The following is a 21,245-nucleotide window of genomic DNA, read 5'->3' as shown; positions in this document are numbered from 1 at the left end:
AGGAGATGCCCCTCAGAGCGGCTCAAACTCTGGCATATATGTGCATTACATGGATGACCATGGTATGACTAGAACAGGCCTCTCCTGAGAGATGCCAGACTGTCCATGAGACAACCCTTTAATAAAGCTACAAGTTCACAAAACACACCTCAATACGTTTTCTCTTTCACCAATACTATAGAGTAGTTGCTCTACCTCACTTTGGGTGCCCAAGGCAGACCCTTAGGAAAGCACACCCTATCCATGTTATTCCTTAGGGCAGACAAAGGTTGTGACATAAGATCCCTTTCTTGCGCATCAGACTCTGTGTCCACCATGTTCTCTGAATCCTCATTCTCTTCCTCTTCTGTTCCAGGTTCTTCACTCTTGAAAGGATCTTTCTCATTGTATAGATCCAGGCTGTCCTGTATGAAATAGATAATGGTGTAGTTAGAGTAGATATTACTAATGGAAGACCAAAGCCCCTTCCAGTCAGCTTGTAGACCAAGTGAACTTGTGACTATGGACTTGCAGAGACCATCTGCTGTTTGATGTAGCATTATATTTTTATTGCCTTTTATAGAGTGCAAACATAAAACCTAATACTAATAAAGTCATACTCTCCGGCTGCGTCGCCCACGTTTCTGCTGTTCCCCTAGTTCAATGCCATAAGATGGTGGAGTTGTGGCTTTCATGTTCTTCACTACTTGGATGCAGTCTTCAGACAGTGGTGGAAGGCCCAATTCTGCTCTTTTCTTTTCTTTAGCAGCCTGTAGCTCTGAGAATCCTCCTAGTGTGAACTGACACATCAGTTACATTAGAACCATTCATTAAAACCATGCAAAATGTTCAAGTTTGTTAACAGGAACATACCAGTAGCACTTTCCAAAGCAGTAGAAGGACCTTTTTCATAGGAAAATGGGGAGAATGCCCGCTGCAGAACTTGGTTACCATTGTGAAAAGGAGATGAGAAAATGGTTCCTCGTCATCAGATGGGAAGGCTTGGATAAATGAACATACATCTCATCAGAACTGTCATACATGAGACTTATTATTACATTTGCAGAAGGAAATTCACAATGGAGGACTTTGCAGTTGCTAGGATAATTAGAATGAACTGAATAAAATCAGCCATCATTTACCATGTATATTGGTTTCTGACCTTCACATGGGTATTCAGTGTTATACTGCATACTTACATGCAATAAAGCGACTCACCAAGTTCGATGCGGAATGTCTCCCTCTGTGTAATCCATTCTGTGTCATCTCCAGGTGACACCTGCCTTATGTTCTCCACCAGCAGATACATCACACTCAAGAACACCCTGGGTAAAACAAGTAATGAGCATAGCGACTTCCTTGGAAAGCAATCTAGCAGCTTAATGTACAGTGCTACAGACATCATTTAATGTTAAACTGGATAACCTTTTCAAAGAAATTCTTATAGCAACCATAGGACAGGTCATCAATATCAGGCCAGAGGGGTCCAACACCCCCACCAATCAGCTGCGGTTCCAGAAGTAAACAGTGTACTTAGCTGGAACACTACAGCTCCATACCCTATGTAGTGGCCATTCTCGTGTACTGCACCTGATAATCCTATTTAAAGTGTACCTAAACTTTTGAAGATCCAGTATTAAAACTATTCTAAACACCATTAAAAAAAAAAAAAAAAATTCTAGTATACCTTATTAATTTTTTTTCTTATGAAATAGGTACCTGAACTTCAGGTGCCTATAGCACTTTGGGATCTGTACATTGTGGGGCTGCAATGAGTGCTGTACTGGCAGGAGCGCACTCCTGCTCCTGCCTGTGCCAGCTCCACTCTGCAAAAGCCTGGCATAGCACTTCCCATGTGCCGTGTCAGGCTTTAGCAGAGCGGGCAAAAGGCAGAAGCAGCAATGTGCTAGGAAGAGCTCCTGTCTGCGCTCGCTCCGCTAAAACCTTGCATAAGACAGCGGTACGGCTGAGCTGCAGTACACCAGAACGGCCATTGCATAGCGTATAGAGCTGGGGTGTTCCTGCTCCACAGCCTGTTTACTTACGCTGGGTCCACATCATATTTTTCCCAGCCGTTTAAAGGTTAAATAGATGCTTTAGACTGATGCCTTACAGTGGCATCCCTTCACTATAGAGTTCCATTGTAAAAAAAAAAAATTATATATATAATATATATATATATATATATATATATATATATATATATATATATAAGTATCCACTTTTTTTTTTTACCAGACTCTGCAGGATACAAGAACATGACGTATATGTCAAACGGAGGCAAGAATCGTGCTGTGAACCCACCCTTAATGAGCAGCAGCAGCGGCTAACTAATCCTATAGATAGGTCACCAATATGCTGGTCCCAGAAAACCGCTCTAGGGGCTTGGGTAAATGTTTGCATGATCTTGGGTGTGTGGCCAGCAGCCATTTGGATCTGGAAGCATCTCTAGGAAACTTTTGATTAGTCCTCCACTTAACAAGTCTTTCCCAGAAACTTCTCAGACATTCACCCCCTGCCTTTTTCCGAGCCTCAAAGTGGTCCAACCACAGGGCTAAAAAAATCCTTTAGAGGCTCCTACTGTGGCCTCCCGAACCATGCACAACTCAGAGGAACCAAAGCTGTTATGTCTTTTGCATATATATTAACACCAAAGGACTTTTTTACATCACACTTTGGAAGCCATACCTCCAACTATGCCGCACTGCACCCCGAAATGCTGCCCTCTCCCTGCCTAGACACCGGGAGCCTTAAGAGAGCTAGGAACATGTATGAGGAGATACACATTTTTGGAACATGATGAATAATGTTCTTCTATTGTAGTGGACAAAAAAAAAAGCTAATTTTAATCCACACAATGAAAATAATTAACCAGAGAGTTCAATTACTGGCAGTGCAACATTTTGCTGTTGGACACTGATACTAACCAGTACTACTAACCAGACCAACTATCAAGAGTCTTATGTGACATGGTGAACTTGTGTACAGTACCGGAGCTCCGTGCTGTCAGCTAGTGATAGAGCTGGCTTCCTCAGAGCCCTGCTGCAGGCCTGGCTGTTCCTGGAACAAAATAAAATATAACAATAATTATATAAAACCATACCGAAACAAGGTTTATGGAAAAAAAGTTATCACATTCCAGTGTTCATATGCTGTCAGATGATTTACCATAAATGTAAATCATGCGCTCACCTGGCTATAATGACAAAAGAAGCACGGAAAGCGCCGGGAACCAAGCGCAGGATATATGCCAAAAATAAAAACAACATCCAGCTTCCAAAAAACGTAACAGCTTTTATTAAAAAAAAAAGAAGTGCAATAAAAACCGACACAGTCCATGTCTACGCGTTTCGCATCGATCCTTACTCATGACAAAGAATGAACACACAAACCTGAGTTTGAACCTTCAAAATCAGGCGATTACAATTAACCTTGGCCACACCTCGATACATGTTCTTAAGATCCAAGACATGAATGCAAATAAAATATTTATCAAAAGGCACATCTTAAAAACAAAGAAACATTACGTAAAAATCTATAATGTAGAATAAGATCATGTTTGCGATTTAATCCATTTGGGATACAAGACCCCATACGAAAAATCCAAAAGGATTCCCTGTACAAAAGTAGTCTCCTGTGATCTCCACCTCGACTAGGAGGATAACAACTGGCTGTAATCCATCATTACATGTACCCAAAATGGTGCATTAAAAACTATAACTTGTCCTGCAAAAAATAAGACCTCATACAAGTACATTGATAAAAAAAAAACTAAAAAGTTATAGCTCTTGGAATGCCATTTTAAAAAAAATTGTGGGGTCACTAAGCGGTTAAAGAAGTATAATAAACATGTGCTTACTGACAACCTGGTAAGGCTAGTTTCACACTAGAGATTTTAGATGCAGCAGTCTGCTCCCTGCCGAAAATCCTCTGCATTCTAGAATTGCCCAAAGCTACCGCCTTTAGTCCGGCCGATTTTCAGCATGTTTGCCGGGTTGCGGTGGGATCTCCACCGGTCCCCATTATAGTTAATGGGGCTGGCGTGTATCAGGTGGCCTCTGGGAATGCCAAATCCAGACATTTCTGACAGGCTGCTCCATGCCGGAACATCCTGTGCAACAAGCCTCAGGATGGAGAGGATCCTGCCCACAAGGGATTACTGTCTCCACCTTGTTCTCCACTCGGTTTCATCAAATGCTCTCAAATTGTGTACCATCTACATTTAGTACCATTTTTTATTTACTGTGTTAACTCCTTAAAAATCTTGCACAAGATCAGATGATGGGATCTGCCATGACTTGCCCATGAGCTTTGGCTGGTATCGCAAGAGTGTTGATGTTTTTGGGATAACATAACCATAGAGATAAAACTCTAATTGCTTCCATCCATGCAATAACATCCTACCACAGTAGGGTAACGCAATGGAGTTGTGCTTTATAATAAAAAAAAATAAAAAAAAAGGAGGGTCCCTAGAAGCCCGGAATTAAATCAGTGGATACAAGTGTGAATTCATCATACAAATAATGATCATTTTTGAGTAGATCTCCCATAAACGTACGCAATCTCCATGTTCAGCAACTCCAGGAAGACAGCAAAGGTTCCCATCTGGTGGAGGAGGAAGCAGTTATAGCGGGACCAGTATAAAACATCTGATTCAGTGTCACATTCTCCGAACACACCTGGTCAGGAAACAGAAAGAGGGGGATTTCATAAAATATTGATGACCCCTTACATCATCAATGTATTATTATAGGGGTCAGACCACAATAAAGCAGTAGGAAGGAGGAGGGTGGTGCAGGCTAAGCTGCATGGACCTGGAAAAATGATGTGTTATTGAAGCAAAGTCCTCAGTTGCCTCTGCTTACGGCATTGTCACTGCGGGGACAACAGCAGCAATAACGTCACAGGGTTGTGCCATCCAATCTCTACTGGCAACAGTGACATTTTGTTCATAGTAATGTCCCAAAGCAGAGACTGAACCTGGTCACAGGATGTTTTGTCACCATGGATGCTGCATCACTGATGTCTAGTTTTTGGCCAGGCTTAAAAAGTGTTCTCCGGACTTTACTAAGTGATAGCCTCCTCAAGATAGGCCATAACTAGCTGGTCGGCAGGGTCCAACGCCCTGTTGATCAGCTGTTTAAATGCGTAGCTCGATTGCTAGATGTCGGTGCCAAAAACAACACAGTTATGTCAATCTTGTAGTGGACATTGCTCATCTCTGCAGCGCTGCTCCCATTGAAATCACCTGAAGAGGCTGGTCTATGGGTGTGAGGGGTGTTAAACCACAATTGATCAGCTAGTGATGGCCTATCCTGAGGATAGACCATCATTTAGTAAAGCCCAGACAACCCCTTTTAAATGACTTTGAAGAAGTGTATGAAACTAGGACCACCCATTCATGGTCTAATCCTTGCTGCGGATAGAAGTGGCATTCACCACGACCACAACCAACTTGAGGTTCTCACCTTGTGCCAAGTACAGAATAGCTCTGGCAGCGGAGAATCGCTGCTCCCTGATCACCACCTCCAATTCATCAAGGAGGCGCATGACATGCGTTCTGTGCTGTGCTAAACCCAAAGATGCCCATCTGGCCTCTCCTCCTGGAAGAAGAAGGTCATTACAAGTGCAGTAAGAAACTTTTTCACCTTATCTTTATAAAGATGAACTAGTGAACCATGTGCGTCTTTACATGCAGGCACCAAAGGGCCAGTTGTCACAGAGAGATGATAATACCTACACATGAAAGCATCCTTCTATCTAGATGGACAGATGAGACAAATGTTATAAAAGCTCCCATGCAGACACATATAATGGCAAAAGTCACCTTGGAGTCTAAACCTTTCCTCAAAGCACCTGCGGTTAAGGATCAGCTCTGGCTCCTCCGTGTAGCTGTACAGTTCTATGATGAGAACGAGACAGTGATGTCAGGATTGATCACATATAGCATGCTCATACACACACCTTATGCTGGCATCAGACATGGCAGGGATCAGCAACCTTCGGCACGCCAGCAGTTGTGAAACTACAACTCCCAGCATGCACACCGATTTGGCAGTTCTTGTAACTTCCATCGAAGTGAGAGGAGGATTCTGGGAGTTGTAGTTTCAGAATAGCTGGAGTATTACGGGAGGTTGCTGATCCCTGATCCAACGTCTATGGGGGCCTCACGGGAAAGGAATAGGTAGATCCTTTTGTATACGGAGCGCAGCGGCTTTCTCTCCGATCATAACACCCGCACACTCTACGGAGCCTGGCGTGCATGTGTATGGGGGAGGGGAGGGAGAGGTAACTGTTGGCTGTACAAGAGTTAATGTGTACGGCTGACCATAGTGGAAAGAAAAGGCAGTAGCAACACAGATGACATTTACTTTTATTGCCAAAACTGGCTACAGACATGGGGGAGACTTATCAAAACTGGTGTAAAGAAAAACTGGCTTGGCAACCAATCAGATTGATCCTTTTATTTTCCAAAGGAGCTCTGAAAAATGAAAGGTGGAATCTGATTGGCTGCTATCAACTACGTCAGTTTCCCTTTGCATCGGTTTTGATAAATCTCCCCAATAATGATTATTATTATTCCTACCAGTAAAGACAACGGTTAAAAAAGGGGTTAATCACTTAGTCCTCCTGAGGCCGCCCACCAATCAGGTCCTTCTTCATAGCCAGGTTGGTAAGTACTCCCCTTCCCCTCTGATACATGTGAACGGTGTCTTCAAAACCGAATGCACGTGAAGCAGAAAGGCCTGCGTGGCATTTAGGGCTGATTTTCTGATCTCTTGCACATCTATTATGTTGCATAATTGCTACACATTTCACCCTTTACAATGCAAAGGGTTAAATCCACTGCAAATCCCTAGCAAGATCTGCAGCAGTTTTTCTGGACTCTTTCACATAAGCGTATCTGCAATCCATATAGGGCCTGGATTTTATGTACCGGAACCTGCTGCTAATGGTAAGGCGTTTCCATTGGTATTTGAAATCCACAGCATGTCCGAAGTCTTTGCTTCCACATGCGCCCATTATAGTCTAGGGAGTGCGTCAAAATTGCAGGAATTAAAGTAATACACATGGAAATCCAGATGAATTACTGAAGCAATACTGAAGACAACCTGGAAGTGTTAGGCTACTTTCACACTGGCGTTTTGGCTTTCCGTTTGCGAGATCCGTTTTGGACCGCTTGTGAGAGCCCTGAACGGATCAGTTTTGCCCTAATGCATTCTGAATGGAAAAGGATCCACTCAGAATGCATCAGTTTGCTTCCGTTCAGTCTCCATTGCGCTCTGGAGGCGGACACCAAAACGCTGACGATGCGGAGGCCTGGCACACAACGTAAGTCAATGGGGGCGGATCCGCTTTCACTGACACAATGCAAAACGGATCTGCCCACCCATTGACTTTCAATGGTGTTCCAAGATGGATCCGTTAGGCCAATGTTAAAGATAATACAAACGGATCTGTTCTGAACGGATGCATGCGGTTGTATTATCGCTGCGGATCCGTATGTGTAGATCCATGACGGATCCGCACCAAACGTGAGTGTGAAAGTAGCCTTATCTGGAATGTGTGTGCAATCAGGAGCCAGAATACGATACGCACCTATGAAAGAGGCCTGAGAGGGGGGGGTCGATTTATGAAAGCTATAAAGCAACATACGCCATATCGGTGGCATCATTTATGATCTCTCGTGCTCATCACTTTTCTAAAGGGCTGGGGTTTAGCCGAGGTGGCGGAGACGCGGTTGCACACTGGTTTTACTCTTTTACACCTGAAACTAGCATAAGCTGGCGTAGATTTGAGTTTCTGGAGAATGGAGGGTTAGAGATGCGCCTATTTATTAAAGGAGTTATCCGACTCCTCTGGATATGTCATCAGCATCTGATGGATGGTGGTCTGACACTCAGTACCCCTGCTGTTTGAGAAAGCCTCGGTCATCTCTCTACTCATCCTAGGCCACTTACTACACAACCATCGGTCCCATGGCCTTGGCCTTGTTACCTTGAAAGATTTCACTGGAAAGTGGCCGGATCCCATTATAGTCAATGGGGTCCAATGGTGATCTGATAAACGGAGGTGCCAACCTACTCTACAAGGAACCACCAGTCCTGATTAATTTACAAGTGCCAAAGTCTTTCTATAGGCTGTTCTTATCAAAGAGGATGCCACAAGCATTAGACTGGGTTCACACCTATTTGTTGCAGAAACTGCACCAAAATTGCTGAGGACTTCTTGTAGTGTATGCCCCATTAAGGTCCAGTGATAAATCTCAGAAGACTGGTCGGATCAGCATCTGTCCTGGGTATGACCAACGTAACCAACCTTCCTTGCAGAGAGTTGGCCTCGCGCTCCGATTCTCATGCATTTACCTGATAACTCTGCTGACAAGTGATCGGAATCATTGTACTCAAACTCCAGGCTTGGACAATCCAGCGAGACCTGCAAACAAACAAAATCAATAAAGCTGGTCGTAAACTTCTGTTGGACCGGCGACTTTCCCACTGTATGGAACTGGCGCCACTGTACTCAACTCTACCATGTTTTCCCACTAGGTCAAAGTTGCAGACTGCAACCGGTATTTTTTGGTACCACATCTGAGGAGGTTCTAAGTGAGCCAAGTCCCGTGAAGGTCATATGTCCACACTGCTGAGTAGTAAGTGTATCGTCACTCCACTGCTACCAGCTACACAGAGGGGGTGCCATATCCACACAGGAAAACAAACTACCTGGTACCAAAACAGAGCAGAGCAGGGGAAAAGTAGCCAAATATGTATGGGGGCCTCTCGACTCTCCTCCAACGGCACGTCAAAGGAGCTATTGGGAAGTTGGACGTCAACTCCCCGATCCTTTTTGTTCTCAGCGCAATGAGCCTATAACAGAGGAGTCTATCAGCAGCTTTCTCCCGTTCAAAACACATGCACACTCTGCCGAGCTGAGGGTCCATGTGTATGTGGGAGCTGTGACAATTGGCTGGCCCAAGCAGGATGGATCCCTTTGTCCACTGATCTTTATGGAACATCAGGGAGAGATCCCAAAATAAGAGGCATACAACCAGGGTGCTGTCATGTAAAGGGAAAGTAGGAACGGAACCCAACAGAGGACACTCAAAGAAAAGCTTTATACTTCTCCCCTCTGAGATATCTCCTTGGTTTCCACAAGAGGAAATCTTTACATAGATGTAATGTGCCAACCTTGAATAGGGGTCCTTTTACATGGGCAAATCAACTGCTCGTAACCAGTGCCAACTGATGTCATACTTTTATTTTCATGTTACATGACCATGAGGATACATGCACACGTTCAGGATTCATGTGCGGAGAATCCGCACTGAAATCCACAGGTAAATCTGTGCGGCCAATCCGCATTAATTGGTGCGGACTTGCGTGCGGATTCGGTGCAGATTTTCCGCATGCGGATTTCACGAAGTGAATGAAGAAAATCCGGTCAGGAAAAATAAAATAAATTGACATGCTGCGGATTTTAAAATCCGCACCGCAGGTCAAAATCCGCACGGAAAAAAATCTGCATCATGTGCATTGAGAATTTCAAATTCTCATAGAATACAATGTACATGACCTACGGTGCAGATTTTCTGCACGCAAATCCGCGCAGAAAATCCGCACGCAATCCTGATCGTGTGTATGTACCCTGAGGGGTTTGAATGAATGATCGCTGAGACCGTTCATTCCCCACCCCTCTCATACAGTCACATTAGTGTCAGCGGCACATCCTGGTTACATGAGGGGGATGTGCTGCCGATGTCCACATAAGGCCTCATGCACACAACAGTATTTTTTCACTGTCCGCAAAACGGGGTTCCGTTGGTCCGTGATCCGTGACCGTTTTTTCGTCCGTGGGTCTTGATTTTTGGTGTCCGCCTGGCCGTGCGGAGCCAAACGGATCCGTCCTGAATTACAATGCAAGTCAATGGGGACGGATCCGTTTGACGTTGACACAATATGGTGCAATTGCAAACGGATCCGTCCCCCATAAAGTCTGGAGTCCCTTTATACCATCTGATCAGAGTTTTCTCCAATCCAATGGTATATTTTAACTTGAAGCGTCCCCATCACCATGGGAACACCTCTATGTTAGAATATACTGTCGGATATGAGTTACATCGTGAAACCTCATATCCGACAGTATATTCTAACACAGAGGCGTTCCCATGGTGATGGGGCGCTTCTAGTTAGAATATACTACAAACTTTGTACATGACTGCCCCCTGCTGCCTGGCAGCACCCGATCTCTTACAGGGGGCCGTGATCAGCACAATTAACCCCTCAGGTGCCGCTCCTGAAGGGGTTAATTGTGCGTATCATACCCCCCTTTAAGAGATCAGGGCTGCCAGGCAGCAGGGGGCAGACCCCCCCTGCCCAGTTTGAATATCATTGGTGGCCAGTGCGGCCCCCCCCCGCCTCCCTCCCTCTATTGTAATAATAGCATTGGTGGCACAGTGTGTGCCCCCCGCCCCCCCTCCCTCCATCTATTGTAATAATAGCATTGGTGGCACAGTGTGCGCCCCCCCCCCCTCTATTGCATTAACATTGGTGGCAGTGTGCCCCCGCCCTTCCTCCCTCTATTGTTTTAATACATTGGTGGCAGTGTGCGGCCTCCCCTCCCCCCCCCCATCATTGGTGGCAGCGGAGTAGAAGCATCATACTTACCTGGCTGCTGGCTGCTGGCTGCTGCGATGTCTGTGTCCGGCCGGGAGCTCCTCCTACTGTTAAGTGACAGGTCTGTGCGGCGCATTGCTGTCACTTACCAGTAGGAGGAGCTCCCTGCCGGACAAAGACATCGCAGCAGCCAGCAGCTAAGTATGATGCTTCTACTATTGCTAAGTAACCATGGTAACCATAGGGGGGCCCGCACTGGGCCACCAATGAAATGTAAACTGGGGAGGGAGGGGGGTCTGCCCCCTGCTGCCTGGCAGCCCCGGATCTCTTACAGGGGGCTATGATACGCACAATTAACCCCTTAAGGTGCAGCACCTGAGGGGTTAATTGTACGGATCACGGCCCCCTGTAAGAGATCGGGTGCTGCCAGCCAGCAGGGGGCAGTCATGTACACAGTTCGTTGTATACTCTAACCTGAAGCGTCCCCATCACCATGGGGACGCCTCTGTGTTAGAATATACTGTCGGATCTGAGTTTTCACAAAGTGAAAACTCAGCTCTGAAAAAGCTTTTATGCAGACGGATCTTCGGATCAGTCTGTATGAAAGTAACCTACGGCCACGGATCACGGACACGGATGCCAATCTTGTGTGCATCCGTGTTCTTTCACGGACCCATTGACTTGAATGGGTCCGTGAACCGTTGTCCGTCAAAAAAATAGGACAGGTCGTATTTTTTTGACGGACAGGATACACGGGTCACGGTCTCGGCTGCAAAACGGTGCATTTTCCGATTTTTCCACGGACCCATTGAAAGTCAATGGGTCCGTGAAAAAAAACGGAAAACGGCACAACGGCCACGGATGCACACAACGGTCATGTGCATGAGGCCTAAAATGAAGAACGGCAGATGAGTGTTATATCAGTTGAGTGTCGCTCAACACCTTTACAATGGCAACAAATGTTCATGTGAAGGACTGTTCGATGATCACTGACCCATGTAAAAGGGCCATTTAGGGAGCAGAAAAGGGAAAGAAGAAAAGAAACACATAGAAACTATAGTCCATCAACAGCCGCAGAGCCTGACCCCGATTCTACATTGTCATCAAATTTCAAGGTGTCATTGTCATCAAAGTGAGCAATGACACCTTCCATCAGAAACTTCTAACCCAACTCTACAAGGATTTACATGAAGGACATAAGATATTCATAATATTCGAAAGTTGACTCAACATCGCATTAAACTGACGTTGCCAACTCTCCCAAGCTAAACCAGTGTAGGAGGCTTGTACTGGTTTTCAGCTCCATTATGTTTTCTTCTCTATTCACTTTTAATGCTAAATCCTAAACTTTGACAGTTTCATTGTGGAATCTAAAATAGCTAAGATTAGCTGCAGATACAGTCCCAGCAGAGAAGACTGGTGAAGTAGATACAACATCATTTTAAATTGGCGCAAATAAAGCAAAAGTGTTCTGCTGACCTACATTTAGAAATGTAGAAATTTAAAAATAAAACATTTGCCGTTTATACAGGTACATGCTACCTGCGGTTTTGTGGGTTTTCAGCCTCTAATAACCCCAATACCCTGGACTGGCCAGAGTGTTAGCTTAGGGCAGTGATTGTTTAGAAACTACAACTCCCAGAATGCTTCATTCACTTCTGTGGGAGTTAGAAGAACAGCCGAGCATGTTTGCATGCTGGGAGTTGTAGTTTCACAGCAGCTTGAGTGCCGAAGGTTGCTGATCCCTGGCTTAGGGTGTGTAACAGACAGCAGCATGAACGCTAAAAATAAGCCAAGAGTCACCAGCTGGTCGAAAACCATCTATGTACAGATCCCTCCACGTACGTCTGCCAGGAAGAGGGGCCGCACACGTTATTTACAGGCTACGGGACAAAAATGATAAAAAGCCAATACAGAAAAGAAACATTTATTTCTCTGCATTCTATATTGTTACTACTGGGGTTATATCCAATTGTCTGTTTGAAGGGGCTGTCTGGGCTTTTAATATTGATGACCTATCCTCGAACACCCAGCACGCCCTCCGATCAGCTGTATGAAGGGAAGGCACAGGGGTCATCTTTCTCTCTTCTTGCTCGCCATAGACATAGCAGCAGCGGATAGGAAGAGAGAAGTTAGATAGCGCGCACCTTCTCTTCATACAGCTGATCGGCGGGTGTGCCGGGTGTCAGACCCCCACTGATCCCTGAGGATGGGTCATCAATATTAAACGCCCGGAGAACACTTCTGGTAATATTAGCTATAGGGCCCTGAGATATTGTCCATTTCTTTTTGTGGAATTCATTTTCACTCTAAGGCCTCATGCACACGACCGTTGTGTGCACCCGTGGCCGTTGTTTCGTTTTACGTGATTTTCTGCGGACCGATTGACTTTTAATGGGTCCGTTGAAAACTCGGAAAATGCACCGTTTGTCATCCGCCTCCGTGATCCGTGTATCCTGTCTGTCAAAAAAATAAGACCTGTCCTATTTTTTTGACGGACAACGGTTCACGGTCCCATTCAAGTCAATGGGTCCGTGAAAAAACACGGATGCACACACGATTGGCATCCGTGTCCGTAGGATACTTTCATACAGACGGATCCGAAGATCCGTCTGCATAAAAGCTTTTTCAGAGCTGAGTTTTCAGGTCCGACAGTATATTCTAACACAGAGGCATTCCCATAGTGATGGGGACGCTTCTAGTTAGAATATACTACGAACTGTGTACATGAATGCCCCCTGCTGCCTGGCAGCACCCGATCTCTTACAGGGGGCTGTGATCCGCACAATTAACCCCTCAGGTGCCGCACCTGAAGGGGTTAATTGTGCATATCATAGCCCCCGGTAAGAAATCAGTGGCTGCCAGGCAGCAGGGGGCAGACCCCCCTCCCTCCCCAGTTTTAATTTCATTGGTGGCCAGTGCGGCCCCCCCCCTCTATTGTATTAATATCATTGGTGGCCAGTGTGCGCCCCCCCCCCCCCTATTGTATTAATATCATTGGTGGCCAGTGTGCGCCCCCCCCCCTCCCTCGATTGTATTATCATTGGTGGCCAGTGTGCGGCCACCCGCCGGCCCCCCCTCCCTCCCTCTGTTGTATTAATATCATTGGTGGCCAGTGTGCGGCCTCCCCCCCCGATCATTGGTGGCAGCGGAGAGTTCCGATCGGAGTCCCAGTTTAATCGCTGGCCACCAATGATATTAATACACTAGAGAGAGGAAGGGGGGCCGAGGGGGGGCCGCACGCTGGCCACCAATGATAATACAATAGAGGGAGGGGGGGGCCGCACACTGTCCACCAATGATAATACAATAGAGGGAGGGGCGCACACTGGCCACCAATGATAATACAATAGAGGGAGGGAGGGGGGCACACTGGCCACCAATGATATTCAAACTGGGGAGGGAGGGGGGGTCTGCCCCCTGCTGCCTGGCAGCCCCTGATCTCTTACAGAGGGCTATGATACGCACAATTAACCCCTCAAGTGCGGCACCTGAGGGGTTAATTGTGCGGATCACAGCCCCCTGTAAGAGATCGGGTGCTGCCAGGCAGCAGGGGGCAGTCTTGTACACAGTTTGTAGTATATTCTAACTTGAAGGGTCCCCATCACCATGGGAACGCCTCTGTGTTAGAATATACTGTCGGATATGAGTTTTCACGATGTAACTCAAATCTGATGGTATATTCTAACAGAGGCGTTCCCATGGTGATGGGGACGCTTCAAGTTAAAATTTCTCCAATCCGATGGTATAATAGGGACTCCTGACTTTACATTGAAAGTCAATGGGGTCGGATCCGTTTGCATTGTAAGTCAGGAAGGATCCGTTTGGCTCCGCAAGACCAGGCGGACACCAAAACGACTTTTTCCTTCATGTCCGTGGATCCTCCAAAAATCAAGGAAGACCCACAAAAGGAAAAACGGACACGGATCACGGAACCCGTTTTTGCGGACCGCAAAAAAACCGGTCGTGTGCATGAGGCCTAATAAAGATATTGCCCCATTTTATGACTTTTTGAAGCCAGACTTCTGGCGTGAATAAATCAGGGTCTATACATTTTGAATTTTTATGAGGTTTAACATTCACTAATTTTTGGTCATGTTGACCAATTGTAGTGTAGCTTAAAAGGGAATGCATCACTGAAAATGATTTTTTTGCTAGTTAAAACCAGATAGTGTGCACCCTGTGCCCGTGCTGCGGACCGCTAATAGCATTCGTGTGCATGAGCCCTTAGGTGTTCCCTAAAAACACATCTTTTTAGGTTGGCCTATCACATCCCCTACCTCTTCTCCTTTCACCCCTCCCTTCCTTCATCATCATTCTTCTGAACCCGATCCATCCTCAAATATTCACACCTCGTGCACTCAGAGGCACCGCAGATGGTGGCGGCTCATGGACCTTTATATCTACTCCCCTATTATGTTAATATGGCCGGACCACCTCTTGCGTCACCGAAGCCATCAGGCATCAGCCAGCTCTTCTCTACAGAAGTTGAGTCTACTCATCCAGCTGTGTTTTTGCCCCACTTCCGTCTCTCAGCCCTTTTCTCTGGTAGACCTCCCATGAGAAGTGAGACCCCCCCTATTTCTTGTCTCCTGTATGTTATAAAGTGGTACTGCACAGTACTGCACAGTAGCATAGCAAATTACAACTGCCATATATGTGTGTGGGAAAAAACGCTCTAACACATACCACTGTCAAGTCTGTATCTTTAACCTTGGCACTTAAAACATGCCAGATCGCTTCATGCTTCCCCTGATGTTCTGCTGCACGTTGCCCACAGAGCTGCTTGTATATCCCACCATGCCCGAACACTAGAGGATAAAGGTATGTAAATCCAGCTTACACTAGATCTAAGGCCTTATACGAACGTGTGCATGAGGCCTAACCTCCTAGATCAGGCATGCTCTACCTGCGGCCCTCCAGCTGTTGCAAAACTACAACTCCCATCATTCCCGGACAGCCTACAGAAGGGCATGGTGGGAGTTGTAGTTCTACAACAGCTGGAGGGCCGCAGGTTGAGCATGCCGGTCCTACATTATACAGCACAGTTCCCAGTCTATCCAAGTTTGTAAGTTGGTAAAAGTTCAGAAACCGCTGTTCATTTCTGGGTTTTTACTTGAAATAAAAACTCAACATGGATTTTAGAGGGAAATCTACGATAACCTTTTGCTATAACCTCTACATTTCATTTTGCCTTTTGAAATCAGCATTTTTGGCAGTGCCCATCTGGTTTTGATCTTATGGGTCACTTCTATGGGGCACCACGGTGCCCGTAAGGGCGACATGTGTATGGAGTTTGTATGTTCTTTCTTCTGCCCTACACTGCAACAAAATTCAGATTAAGGCCTCATGCACAGGAATGTGCCGTTTTTTTGTGGTCCGCAAACCGCGGATCCGCAAAAAACGGAGGCCGCCCGTGTGCCTTCCGCAATTTGCGTGCACTATGTCCTGACGATGTGTCAGGAAGACAGAGCTGCACGCGGGCCAGCAGATGACCACGGAGCATGTCCTATATTTTTGAGAGGCCACGTAATGGATATACAGATGCAGACAGTAGGGATGGGCGAATCGACTTCAGAGGAAACATCCGAAGTCGATTCGCATAAAACTTTAGAGCAAGTGCTCCGTACAGTATTAGAATGTGTTGGCTCCGATGGTACCAGATTTTAACAGTAGAAACTAATTTTTGAAGTTATTACTCGAAGTAATAACTTCGGCTCATCGGAGCCAATACATTCTAATACTGTACGGAGCGCTCGCTTGAAGTTTTATGCAAATCGATTCGCTCATCCCTAGCAGACAGCAAACAGTGTGCTGTCCATATCTTTTGCAGAAGTGAATGGGTCCGCATCCAATCTGCAAAAACTGTGGATCAGATGCGGGAAAAAATATGTTTGCGTGCATGAGCCCTTAAAGGTAGCCCTTAAAGCAAGTTTTGTTAGGGTACTTTCACACTTGCGGCAGAGTGATCCGGCAAGCAGTTCCGTCGGTGAAACCGCCTGCCTGATCCGGCAAAACGTATGCAAACTGATGGCATTAGTAAGACCCCTTTCACACGAGCGAGTTTTCCGTGCGGGTGCAATGCGTGACGTGAACTCATAGCACCCGAAGCATCACTTCTGCGTTGCGTGAAAATCGCAGCATGTTCTATATTCTTCCTTTTTTTTTTGCAGCCCTGGCCTTATAGAAGTGAATGGGGCTGCCTGAAAAACGCATTGCATCCGCAAGCAAGTGCGGGTGCGATGCGTTTTTCACTGATGATTGCTAAGAGATGTTGCTTGTAAACCTTCCGTTTTTTATCACGCGCGTGAAAAACGCATCAAAACGCATTGCACCCGCGTGGAAAAAACTGAACGCAATCGCAGACAAAACTGACTGAACTTGCTTGCAAAATAGTGAGAGTTTCACTGAACGCACCCTGAACGCATCCGGACCAAATCCATCACGCTCGTGTGAAAGGGGCCCAAGACTGATCAGGATCCTGATTAGTCTTAAAAATGCCTGATCAGTAAAAAAAAATGCATTGAAATGGCAGATCCGTCTTTCCAGTGTCATATGGCAAAACGTATCTGGCTTTTTTTTTTCACCTTTTTTTCGGTCTGCACATCCAGCACTAATACATTCCTATGGGAAAAAATGCCGGATCCGGCGTTCAGGCAAGTCTTCAGTTTTTTTCGCCGGAGATAAAACCGGAGCATGCTGCGGTTTTCTCTTTTGCCTGATCAGTCAAAACGACTGAACTGAAGACATCCTGATGCATCCTGAACTGATTACTCTCCATTCAGAATGCATGGGGATAAAACTGATCAGTTCTTTTCCGGTATACAGCCCCTGTGACGGAACTCTATGCCGGAAATGAAAAACGCTAATGTGAAAGTACCCTAACACAAATTTTCTGCAACTGAAAATCAGTTTCAGTCACTTGAATGGGATTGTTTTAGTGGCAAGCACATGAATTCCTACAAGCCCCATTCAGATAAGGGTACTTTCACACTAGCGTTATTCCTTTCCGGCGCTGAGTTCCTAGGGGCTCAATACTGGAAAATAACTGATCAGGTATATCCTAATGCATTCTGAATGGAGAGTAATGTCTTCAGGTGCGAGTATTCCGCGCAGGTGCAATGCGTGATGTGAACGCATTGCACCCGCACTGAATCCGGACCCATTCATTTCTATGGGGCTGTGCACACGCGCAGTGATTTTCACGCATCACTTGTGCGTTGCGTGAAAATCGCAGCATGTTCTATATTCTGCGTTTTCCACGCAACGCAGGCCCCATAGAAGTGAATACAGAATACAAAGTACAATAGTGCTGGAGGGGTTAAAAAAATAATAATAATAATTTAACTCACCTTAATCCACTTGCTCGCGCAGCCGGCATCTTTTCTGTCTCTTTCTTTGCTGATTGCAGTCAAAGGACCTGTGGTGACATCACTCCGGTCGTCACATGGTCCGTCACATGATCCATCACCATGGTAAAGATCATGTGACGGACCATGTGATGACCGAAATTATGTCACCACAGGTCCTTTGACTGCAATCAGCAAAGAAAGTGACAGAAGAGATGCCGGCCGCGCGAGCAAGTGGATTAAGGTGAGTTAAATTATTTATTTATTTTTAACCACTCCAGCACTATTGTACTATACATTCTGTATTCAGAATGCTATTATTTTCCCTTATAACCATGTTATAAGGGAAAATAATACAATCTACAGAATAACGATCCCAAGCCCGAACTTCTGTGAAGAAGTTCGGGTACCAAACATGCCGATTTTTCTCATGCACGTGCAAAATGCATTACAATGTTTTGCAATCGCGCGGAAAAATCACGCTTGTTCCCGCAACGCACCCGCACCTCCTGCAACGCCCGTGTGAAACCAGCCTAACAGCCGGTTCAGACCTAAGCGTACTGACCTGAGAGCTGTGTATGCGCGATTCTCCAGCGTCTCACATACGCAGCTCCGGTAGTATGCGAACGCCCATTGTCGCGCGTTCCCGGAAGTCTATGTACGGGAATGCGCGACAAGACGCCCCAAAGAAGCTCATGTACTTCTTGGGGTGTCGGGCATTTTACAGCGCGATCATACGCGCTGTAAAACGCTCAGGTGAGAACCATTCCCATAGGGAAGCATTGGTTCTTGCCTGTTGAGCGTTTTACAGCGCGTAAGAACGCGCTGTAAAACGCTCAGGTCTGAACCCAGCCTAAGTGATTTTCAGTCGCAGAAAATGTCTGTAATGTACCAGGAAAGCTGCCATATGTGAAGACATTCTTAGGGCTCATACACACTACCATAACCGTAGCGATCCGCAAATCGCAGATACCGGCCGTGTGCATTCTGCATTTTGTGGATCGTATGTCCTGCCCTCTGTTAGAACTGCTTATTCTTGTCCACATAGGACATGTTTTTTTGTTTTTTTTGTTGTGCCGTGACACGGACACGCGGCCCCACTGAAGTCAAAGGGTCCGCATCTGATCCGCAAAAAATGTGCATCGTACACGGACCAAAACCTCGGCCGCGTGCATGAGGCCTTAAGACCAGTACGACCATTTCTCCAGACACGCCAAGAATAACTTATAACCAAAAATCCAGCACGTTTGTAAGTTTGGGGACAATTGTGCCACGCTCGATTTTGGATGTGTGCTGCAAGGTGACCACGTATAAAACAGACGGTGCCACACTGCGATCATCAGGTCAGTGGATGTGGGCTTCTGTCACGTGACCACATATAAAACAGACGGTGCCACACTGCGATCAGGTCAGTGGACGTGGGCTCCTGTCATGTGACCACATATAAAACAGACGGTGCCACACTGCGATCATCAGGTCAGTGGATGTGGGCTCCTGTCATGTGACCACATATAAAACAGACGGTGCCACACTGCGATCAGGTCAGTGGACATGGGCTCCTGTCACGTGACCACGTATAAAACAGACGGTGCCACACTGCAATCATCAGGTCAGTGGACATGGACTCCTGTCACGTGACCACATATAAAACAGACGGTGCCACACTGCAATCATCAGGTCAGTGGACGTGGGCTCCTGTCATGTGACCACATATAAAACAGACGGTGCCACACTGCGATCATCAGGTCAGTGGACGTGGGCTCCTGTCATGTGACCACATACAAAACAGACGGTGCCACACTGCAATCATCAGGTCACTGGACATGGGCTCCTGTCATGTGACCACAGGCACACTGGCAATCCACAGCACAGGGACATGCAGAGGCTTCTGGACTTTGACACTTGCTATGTACTCCCCCCACCTACCGCTGTCCCTTCCTCTTCCTGCCCCACACTACAAGTCACCATTGTGCCCGCGGCCGCACTCAGTGACCCGAGAACCCCCTCCTCACCTCGGCTTCCCTCCTCCTGCCCTTGCTGATCCCCTCCATGCCGAATCCGCAGCTGTCACTCATGGATCCGTGACACACACGTGCTGAATAGTGGCGGTGACAGGCGCCGCCCCTCTCTCTGCTCGCAAACTGATTGGCCAGAGTGAGGGGGCGGGACGGAGAACTTGTTTTTCTTCTTAATGATTGGTAGAAAGTTACAGGAGGGCGCGGCCGCCAGACAGGATGAGCGGCTGTGTTGCTCTCCTGACACCTGGGTTGGGTGCGGGTGAAACATGGAGAAGCGGGGCAGACCATTGTGCCATGCCTCCCAAGTGTCCCTCTTTGGACCTATGTCCCGCTGTCTCTCTTTTTTAAATGTTCCTCTTTAACCCTTAGTCCTCTTTCACAGGGGCGAGTTTTCTGCAGGTGCAATGCGTGAGGTGAATGCACAGCACCCGCACTGAATCCTGACCCATTCATGTCAGTGGGTCTGTGCACATTGAGCGTTTATCACACATCAGTTCTGCGTTGTGCAAGAATCGCAGCATGTTCTATATTCTGCATTTTTCACGCAGCCCTGGCCCTATAGAAGTGAATGGGGCTGCGTGAAAAACGCATTACATCCGCAAGCAAGTGCAGGTGTGATGTGTCTTTCACTAATGGTTGCTAAGGCCCCTTTCATACGAGCGTGTCGGATTAGTTTAGGGTGCGTTCAGTGAAACTCGCATTTTGCAGACAAGGTCAGTCAGTTTTGTCTGCGATTGTGTTCAGTTCAGTTTTTTTCCACGCGGGTGCAATGCGTTTTTTACGCGCGTGATAAAAAACTGAAGGTTTACAAACAACATCTAGGACCTTTCTGCAACCATCAGTGAAAAACGCATCGCACCTGCACTTGCTTCCGGAGGCAATGCGTTTTTCACTGAAACCCCATTTATTTCTTATTTCTATGGGGCCAGGGCTGCGTGAAAAACGCACAATATGGCTTCATTCACACATCCGCAACTCCGCTCCGCATTTTGCAGAACAGAATTGCGGACCCATTCATTTCTATGGGGCCGCACGATGTGTGCCCGGGTCCGCAATTCCGATCCGGGAAAAAATAGAACATGTCCCATTCTTGTCCGCAATAGTGGACAAGAATAGGCATATTCTCTTAGTGCCGGCAATGTGCGGTCCACAAAATGCGGAACGCACATTGCCGCTGTCCGTGTTTTATGGATCTGCAAAACACACACGGCTGTGTGAATGGACCCTATAGAACATGCTGCGTTTTTAACGCAACGCAGAACTGATGTGTGAAAAAAAAACGCTCA

General features: G+C 46.5%; 1 protein-coding gene across 1 annotated transcript in view; it reads right to left on the bottom strand.

Moving 5' to 3' along the window:
• The window catches only part of STRIP2 (striatin interacting protein 2), a 46,088-nt gene extending 26,032 nt beyond the window's left edge, over positions 1–20,056 (bottom strand). Inside the window, exons 1-10 of the mRNA XM_044279976.1 lie at positions 19,954–20,056; positions 8,346–8,415; positions 5,807–5,881; positions 5,448–5,582; positions 4,538–4,658; positions 2,971–3,039; positions 1,198–1,304; positions 853–980; positions 600–779; positions 196–404 (exon numbers count right to left, since the gene is read on the bottom strand). Of these exons, the coding sequence (XP_044135911.1) occupies positions 196–404; positions 600–779; positions 853–980; positions 1,198–1,304; positions 2,971–3,039; positions 4,538–4,658; positions 5,448–5,582; positions 5,807–5,881; positions 8,346–8,415; positions 19,954–20,016 (1,157 nt within the window). The 5' untranslated portion in view covers positions 20,017–20,056. The remainder of the gene's footprint in view (positions 1–195; positions 405–599; positions 780–852; positions 981–1,197; positions 1,305–2,970; positions 3,040–4,537; positions 4,659–5,447; positions 5,583–5,806; positions 5,882–8,345; positions 8,416–19,953) is intronic.
• Positions 20,057–21,245: the final 1,189 nt, after the last annotated feature.

Source organism: Bufo gargarizans, chromosome 2, assembly GCF_014858855.1.
Source record: "Bufo gargarizans isolate SCDJY-AF-19 chromosome 2, ASM1485885v1, whole genome shotgun sequence".
In the NCBI taxonomy this organism is placed as follows: Eukaryota; Metazoa; Chordata; class Amphibia; order Anura; family Bufonidae; genus Bufo; species Bufo gargarizans.
Note: the sequence above shows the minus strand (reverse complement) of the source record. Positions and strands in the feature narration are given on the sequence as shown.